At 43.0% G+C, this 8,767-nt stretch overlaps 1 protein-coding gene across 2 annotated transcripts in view; it reads right to left on the minus strand.

The window, feature by feature from the left end:
* The window catches only part of LOC149440642 (choline kinase alpha-like), a 51,154-nt gene extending 43,868 nt beyond the window's left edge, over positions 1-7,286 (minus strand). For both annotated transcript variants that reach the window (XM_089658357.1, XM_089658356.1), the window contains exon 1: positions 6,875-7,286. In XM_089658357.1, coding sequence (XP_089514483.1) covers positions 6,875-7,134 — 260 coding nt within the window. In that variant the 5' untranslated portion in view covers positions 7,135-7,286. The remainder of the gene's footprint in view (positions 1-6,874) is intronic.
* Between the last annotated feature and the right edge of the window lie 1,481 nt (positions 7,287-8,767).

Consider the following 8,767-nt stretch of genomic DNA (forward strand, 5'->3'; position numbering starts at 1 on the left):
TGCTGCCTGCATTTGGGGTGCCATTATGGGGTGCAGTTTGCAGAAATGCTAGTTTCTTCCTGCATTTCTGCTACTCCCAGGAGCGAATGGGGCCTGATCCCTGGTTCATACCAGTGTGACTTGTCATGCAACTTGACAATTCAAAGTCGCATGAAAAAAAAATCACATCCCATTTTCGGCAATGGAACCGTTCAAATTGCTCCGATGACTTTGAAAAACGTTCCTACATTATTTCTGTTCGACGTCATTGCGACTTGCATTGACATCTGTTAAATGAAGTCGCACAGATGTCAGCAAGCTGCACATGAAATCGCACTGATAGTCGGCTATGAAGTTGCCCTGAAGTAGAAAGACTTCAAAGCTGCAGGGTTTAACCTCCCTGGCGGTTTTCCCGAGTGTTGCTTGGGGTAAACTTTCAGTACCAAAAGCGGTAATCCCGAGCTACACTTGGGATTACCCTGCAGCGTTGGTTAGGGATCCCTCCAGCACTTACCTTGTCCTTCGCTCCCACGATATCCCCCCCCCAGCAGCCCCGGCCATCTCCTCCAGCCAATGCCGGCATCCGTCTTCTGGGTTCCGTTCCCTGCGAGCGTCGGGACTTACGAGGGACGGAACAGGCAGGAAATTCAAAAATTTAAAAGTGACATTCTCTCAATACACTAAAATCTGATAGTAGAACATTACTGTATCAAACCATTTCACATACATTTTATTCCTAGTGCTTTGTCCTGTGCCCTGCCTGCATTTTTACTGTTCTTTCTGCCTGGAAACTGAGAAATGTCCATGGCGTCCAAAAAGCCTCCCTTTAGGTCAAAAGCGGTTTTATTCCAGCTAGAGAACAGTGATAGTAAATTAGAACCACTTGCAGAATTGAGCGATAATGATTCGTGGGGAAATTCGTCATCAGACACTGAAAACGATTTTGCGACTAAGCTCAGTGATGTGCGAACTTGGCGCTCTATTTCAAATTTCAGCGTTTTTGGTTTGATTACATTATTGAATTAAATGTATTATTATTTTTTATGAATATTTATTATACTATAATTTATGATTTTGCGTTTCAAATTTTATCATACCCGGGATGTTTACTAGACTCTTGTTCGGACAGATTTCAGTGAGTTATTCCTAAGAATTACAGGGCTACAATAAAAAAAAATATTTCCATGCAAAAAAAAAAAGGTACCGCTTTGAGCACAGAAATACTGACATAATCAGACCGCTAGGGAGGTTAAAATAGAACTTTACATACAATACAGAAGTATGCCAACAAGCAGGCTTTTTATTGTAGAACAGATATACTATGATCAGTACCGGCCTGGTGTGCACTGTGAAGATTATGGTGCTGACGCTTTCCTTTCAATTTTAATGAAATGTAACAAATTGACGTGCGACTTACAGTGAAGTCTCACGATTTTAAAGTCAGGTGACATTCCGATTTAAGGTACGATTTGTAAGACATCTGACATGTCTATGCAAAAAAAAAAAAATATCACACCAAAAGTAGTGTATGCACTACTTTAGAAATCGGTGCGGCTCCGACCAAGTCGGAACTGCACCGATATGACCTCTGTAGTTGCGGACAATAAGGTGCGACTTGCAAGTTGTATGGCATGAAAATTCAAAACATTCCATGGAGAAGAGCAAATAGTTTTTAAAGGTCAGATTCATACCAATGCCCAGAATGCTGCATTTTGCAAGGCAGTTCCTGAAACCCTTAAACATCACACAAAGACACATTTTTGGCATGAACCCCATTTTATACAGTAGTATATTTATTTACAATGTTTCATATATCTGCATGTTCCCATCATAGATACATCATTGGAATGACCTCTGGAAAACCATAGGACTGGCACTTGGTGAATGATGCCTGATTCAGGGCTCATTCACACCGGCTGGGGTGCAGAATCCATTGCATAATGCATTGCCACTGGTGTGCGTTGTGCAGGGGTGTTGTGACATGTTGTTACAACTCATTGCAGTTAACTGCTTTTTCTTTTTTTTACATTAACTTGAATGAAATGTCATTTTCTGATATTCCATACAACTCTGCATTGTCACACTACATTTTTATGCAATGTGACAATGCAAAATTGAATGACATTTCATTCAACTCTGCATTGTCACACTGTATAAAAATGTAGACATTCTGCATTTTACACAACATGCACCACTGCACATGTATGGTGCGAACAGGGTGCATAAAGAACAATTGTTTTCTATGTACACTTGTATTGAGCCTACATTGATCAATGGTACTCAACTCACATGGTGTGAATGAGCCCTTAAAGTTTGTTTACACTAACAGCTGGGGAGGTGGGGGTTGGCGGCTGCAAAATTATATGATTGAGCCGCATTTTTACAATCCCCCAACCACTCCCCCTTAAGGGGGTAAGTGGTTGTATCATGTGCACAGTCTGACCACCTTTCGTATCATGTCTGCAGTCTCTGATCATCTCTTGTATCATGTCCTCAGTCTTCGACCACCTCTTGTATCCCCCATATCAAGAAAGTTGATCACCACTGGTATCGACTGTACAGCATGTTTAGTTGGTAGCAACAGATTATTGAAAGTACAGTGTGATCAGATGGTAGTAGCAGTGTATATACTGTACAGTGTGATTGGAATGCATAAGTGTACATAGTGTACAATGTGATCAGATGGTAGTAGCAGTGTATATACTGTACAGTGTGATCAGATGGTAGTAGCAGTGTACATAGTGTACAATGTGATCAGATGGTAGTAGCAGTGTATATACTGTACAGTGTGATCAGATGGTAGTAGCAGTGTACATAGTGTACAATGTGATCAGATGGTAGCAGCAGTGAATTTACTGTACAGTGTGATCACATAGTAGTAGCAGTGTATAGATTGCAGGGTATGTACAGTGTGATCAGTTGGTATTGCACAGTATATATTGCAATGTATAGATCCTGTACATTGATCAGTTGATATTAGCAGTGTATAGATCATATACTGTGATCAATTGGTATTGCACTGTATACATTACAGTGTATAGATCCTGTACAGCAGTGGTCTCCAAACCTTCTAAGCAAAGTTTGCTGACCTTCAGACTTTATGAGGGGGTCAGACTGTGGCCATTGGTAGCAGAAAAGGTCCCGATGTCTGTGGGAAAAAAAAATTCCCCATCTTTGGTGTCATTGGAAGGAATTGTGCCCCATAATTGGTGTCAATGGAAGGAATTTTGCTTCATCATTGGGAGGAATTTTGCTCCATTATTGGTGTCATTGGGAGGAATTGTGCCCCCTCACTGGTGTCATTGGAGGGATTTTTGCTCCATCATTGGTGTCATTATTGTGCCCCTTCATTGGTGTTAATGGGGGGAATAATGCCCCATTGTTGGATGGAATAGTGCCCCAAGGGCTGAATAAAAGCAAGCAATGGGCCACAGCTTGGAGACCATTGCTGTACAGTGATCAGAAGGCATCAGCAGTGTATAGGTGATGACCTGTGTAATCAGTTGGTATTACACTGTATATATTGCAGTGTATAGATCCAGTACAGTGATCAGATAGATGTTATTGGTGTACAGATTGCAATGTATAGATTACGTACAGTGTGATTAGTTGGTATTGCAGTGTGCAGATCTTGCACAGTAATCAGATGATATTGGTGTATACATTGCAGTGTATAGGCGCTGTACAGTGTGATGAGATGGTATTGGTGTATAGATCATCTACAGTGATGAGAGGGTATTGTGTATAGATCATCTACAGTGATCAGATGGTATTGGTGTATACATTGCAGTGTATAGGCGCTGTACAGTGTGATCAGATGGGATTGCAGTGTATAGATCATGTACAGTGATCAGAAGGTATTTGTGTATAGATCATATACTGTGATCAGATAGTATTGGTGTATAGATCATGTACTGTGATCATAAGGTATTGGTGTATAGATCATGTACTGTGATCAGATGGTATTGGTGTATAGATCATGTACTGTGATCATAAGGTATTGGTGTATAGATCATGTACTGTGATCAGATGGTATTGGTGTATAGATCATGTACTGTGATCAGATGGTATTGGTGTATAGATCATGTACTGTGATCAGATGGTATTGGTGTATAGATCATGTACTGTGATCAGATGGTATTGGTGTATAGATTGCCGTGTATAGATCATGTACTGTGATAAGATGGTATTGGTGTATAGATTGCAATGTAAAGGTGATGTACAGTGATCAGATGGTATTGCAGTGTATAGATCATGTACAGTGATGAGATGGTATTGGTGTATAGATTGCAGTGTATAGATCATGTACAGTGATCATATGGTATTGGTGTATAGATTGCAGTGTATAGGTGATGTACTGTGATCAGATAATATTGGTGTATAGATTGCAGTGTATAGATCACGTACTGTGATCAGATGGTATTGCATTTTATAGATACTGTGCTGATATGGTATTGCAGTGTATAGGCGCTGTACAGTGTGATGAGATGGGATTGCAGTGTATAGATCATGGACAGTGATCAGATGGTATTGGTGTATAGAATATTGTGTATAGATCATGTACTGTGATCAGATGGTATTGCATTTTATAGATACTGTGCTGAGTTGGTATTGTGGTGTATAGGTGCTGCGCAGTGTGATCAGCTGATATTGCAGTGTTTAGATACTGTGATCAGATGGGAATGCAGTGTATAGGTGATGTACAGTGTGATAAGATGGGATTGCAGTATATAGATTATGTACAGTGATCAGATGGTATTGGTGTATGATTGCAGTGTATAGATCATGTACAGTGATCAGATGGTATTGCAGTGTATAGACCATGTACAGTGATCAGATGGTATTGCAGTGTATAGACCATGTACAGTGATCAGATGGTATTGCAGTGTATAGGCTGTAGTATACAGATCATGGACAGTGATCAGATGGGATTGGTGTATAGACAGCAGTGTACAGATCATCGACAGAGATCAGGTGGGATTGGTGTATAGATTATGTACAGAGATCGGATGGTATGGGTGTATAGATTATGTACAGTGATCGGATGGTATTGGTGTATAGATCATGTACAGTGATCGGATGGTATTGGTGTATAGATCATGTACAGTGATCGGATGGTATTGGTGTATAGATCATGTACAGGGATCAGATAGTATTGGTGTATAGATCATGTACAGGGATCAGATGGTATTGGTGTATAGATCATGTACAGTGATCGGATGGTATTGGTGTATAGACAGCAGTATACAGATCATGTACAGAGATCAGATGGTATTTGTGTATAGATTATGTACAGGGATCGGATGATATGGGTGTATAGGCTGCAGTATACAGATCATGTACAGAGATCGGATGGTATGGGTGTATGGATCATGTGCAGAGATCGGATGGTATGGGTGTATGGATCATGTACAGAGATCGGATGGTATGGGTGTATGGATCATGTACAGAGATCGGATGGTATGGGTGTATGGATCATGTACAGAGATCGGATGGTATGGGTGTATAGATCATGTACAGAGATCAGATGGTATGGGTGTATGGATCACGTACAGAGATCGGATGGTATGGGTGTATGGATCACGTACAGAGATCGGATGGTATGGGTGTATAGACAGCAGTATACAGATCATGTACAGTGATCGGATGGTATTGGTGTATAGACAGCAGTATACAGATCATGTACAGAGATCAGATGGTATTGGTGTATAGATTATGTACAGGGATCGGATGATATGGGTGTATAGGCTGCAGTATACAGATCATGTACAGAGATCGGATGGTATGGGTGTATGGATCATGTGCAGAGATCGGATGGTATGGGTGTATGGATCATGTACAGAGATCGGATGGTATGGGTGTATGGATCATGTACAGAGATCGGATGGTATGGGTGTATGGATCATGTACAGAGATCGGATGGTATGGGTGTATGGATCATGTACAGAGATCAGATGGTATGGGTGTATAGACAGCAGTATACAGATCATGTACAGAGATCGGATGGTATGAGTGTATAGATCATGTACAGAGATCGGATGGTATGGGTGTATGGATCATGTACAGAGATCGGATGGTATGGGTGTATGGATCATGTACAGAGATCAGATGGTATGGGTGTATAGACAGCAGTATACAGATCATGTACAGTGATCAGATGGTATGGGTGTATAGATCATGTGCAGTGATCGGATGATATGGGTGTATGGATCATGTACAGAGATCGGAAGGTATGGGTGTATGGATCATGCGCAGTGATCGGAAGGTATGGGTGTATGGATCATGCGCAGTGATCGGATGGTATTGGTGTATGGATCATGCGCAGAGATCGGATGGTATTGGTGTATGGATCATGCGCAGAGATCGGATGGTATTGGTGTATGGATCATGCGCAGAGATCGGATGGTATGGGTGTATGGATCATGCGCAGAGATCGGATGGTATTGGTGTATGGATCATGCGCAGAGATCGGATGGTATGGGTGTATGGATCATGCGCAGAGATCGGATGGTATGGGTGTATGGATCATGCGCAGAGATCGGATGGTATGGGTGTATGGATCATGCGCAGAGATCGGATGATATTGGTGTATGGATCATGCGCAGAGATCGGATGGTATGGGTGTATAGATCATGCGCAGAGATCGGATGGTATGGGTGTATAGATCATGCGCAGAGATCGGATGGTATGGGTGTATAGATCATGCGCAGAGATCGGATGGTATGGGTGTATAGATCATGTACAGAGATCGGATGGTATGGGTGTATAGATCATGTACAGAGATCGGATGGTATGGGTGTATAGATCATGTACAGAGATCGGATGGTATGGGTGTATAGACAGCAGTGTACAGGCGCCGTACAATGTGGCGAGATGCTATCGGTGTAGCACTGACCGTATGACAGTGATGTGGAATCGCTCCTCCTCCAGGAACCTCCAGGCCCCGGGCAGGAACTCCTTGCACCATCGGTACGCCTTGCGCCTAGTGCGGGGATCGGGCTCGTCCTCGGGCGCTCTGCAGCTCTCCTCCTCCTTCTCCGGACTCTCCACCCCCGGCTCCCCGATCCTCTGGCCGCTCACCAGTCCCCCGGCTGCAGTGATCAGTAAGCCCAGGGAATCGGGCAGCTCCTCCCCGCAGGAGAATTTGGTCTTCATGTCGGAGGAGCGCTGTGTGCGGAGAGGAAGGAGATGCTGCTATTCTGAGAGAACGGACCGTTGTTACTATTACTATGGATACACCGTGCCGTCTCCTCTGTCAGCTCACGTCTGCTCTCCCACTCCCGGATTCTGCTTTATATGTATAACGTAACGTCACAAAGGCTGATGGGGTGTGAGGCCCCGCCCAGTGCCCAGCTCTGCTCATAAGGGGCGGGTCTGTAGGTCTGGATGCTGAGATGGGATGGTTTCCCTGGAGACATGTATGGCCACCTCTGCTGTCACACATTGACTCCATCACCTTAGACAAGGCTGCTGCAGTTGCTATAGTTACAGATCTGTGATTGGAAGGTGTATCCTCCAACTATTAGGTAGTGAAGAAACAAGGTACAGTCATGAGCGGCCCTCGATCCCCTCATGTTTTGCATTGTATTGATATTGTTCCGTCACATGTTCTGTCCCCCTTTGTAATGTACAGCGCTGAGCGAACTATGGGCGCTTTATAAATACTGTATAATAATAATAATGAGCAGATGACTGCAAGTATAATGGAATACCATAAAGGTCTCTTTCAGAGAGGAAGCAGTGCTCACCACCCTCTGAAAAGTGATCAAAATGTGTGAGTTTGACACAAACTCTGCAGCCTAGTAAAAAATGCTGCAGCTGCAAAGCTACGCAGAACAAATGCAGCATGTGTCCAACCCTGTCAGGCAGTAAGGTTGGAATTTGGGTGGGTGGGGATGTCGGTGACTCCCTCCCCCCATCCCCCTTCCTCCCCCAGCCTCAAAAAATTCTTCAAATATATTAACAGTAAAAAGGTCAGGTCTGAACATATAGGTTCTTTACTGGATCATTTTGAGGTGCTTATTGGGGACAAGGAGAAGGCAAATGTATGAAATACCTTCTTCAGCTCAGTGTATACAAAGGAGCATGGGGGGGTTCGAGACTTTAATGGGTATAATTTTGACATAGTCCCAAATGATCCACAATGGCTCAAAATTGGTATGGTCCAAAAACACTTAAAATAAAGGTGAATAAAGTACCTGGACCAGATGGATTACACCCTCGGGTTCTTACAGAGGTAAGCTCTCTTATATCTCATTTTTAAGGACTCTTTAATGACTGGCATAGTACCACTGGATTGGTGTAAGGCCAATGTGGTGCCAATTTCTATAAAAAGATCAAAGTCTTTACCAAGCAGGGGCGGACTGACCATTTGGAAACTCGGGCACTGCCCGATGGCCCGGGGTCAGTAGGGGGCCCCATGAGATGCCTCTGGTACCTTTTTCATAGACTTTTTTGAGTTTGGGCAAGAACACAGGGGCCCCATGATCCCCTATTGCCCTGGGGCCCCATGAGTTGTCAATCCGCCCCTGTTACCAAGTATACAGTCCAGTTAGTTTAACCTCTATAGTTGTGAAGATACTTGAACGTTTACTTAAAGACAACATAGAAGACTTTTTGCTAGAAAATTAAGCAGAAGTCAACATGAATTCATGAAATGCTAAAAATGTATAAACAAGTAAGCGCCTTCTAGATAGCAGCAGCTGTACACCAAAGGCACCATATAAGACCTTCTAATAGACAATGATATACAAAAAGGTGCAGCGCTAAAACACAAATGAATAAACGT

Source organism: Staurois parvus, unplaced genomic scaffold, assembly GCF_062004578.1.
Source record: "Staurois parvus isolate SC_StPar_1 unplaced genomic scaffold, SC_StPar_1.0 ptg001064l, whole genome shotgun sequence".
NCBI classification, from domain to species: Eukaryota; Metazoa; Chordata; class Amphibia; order Anura; family Ranidae; genus Staurois; species Staurois parvus.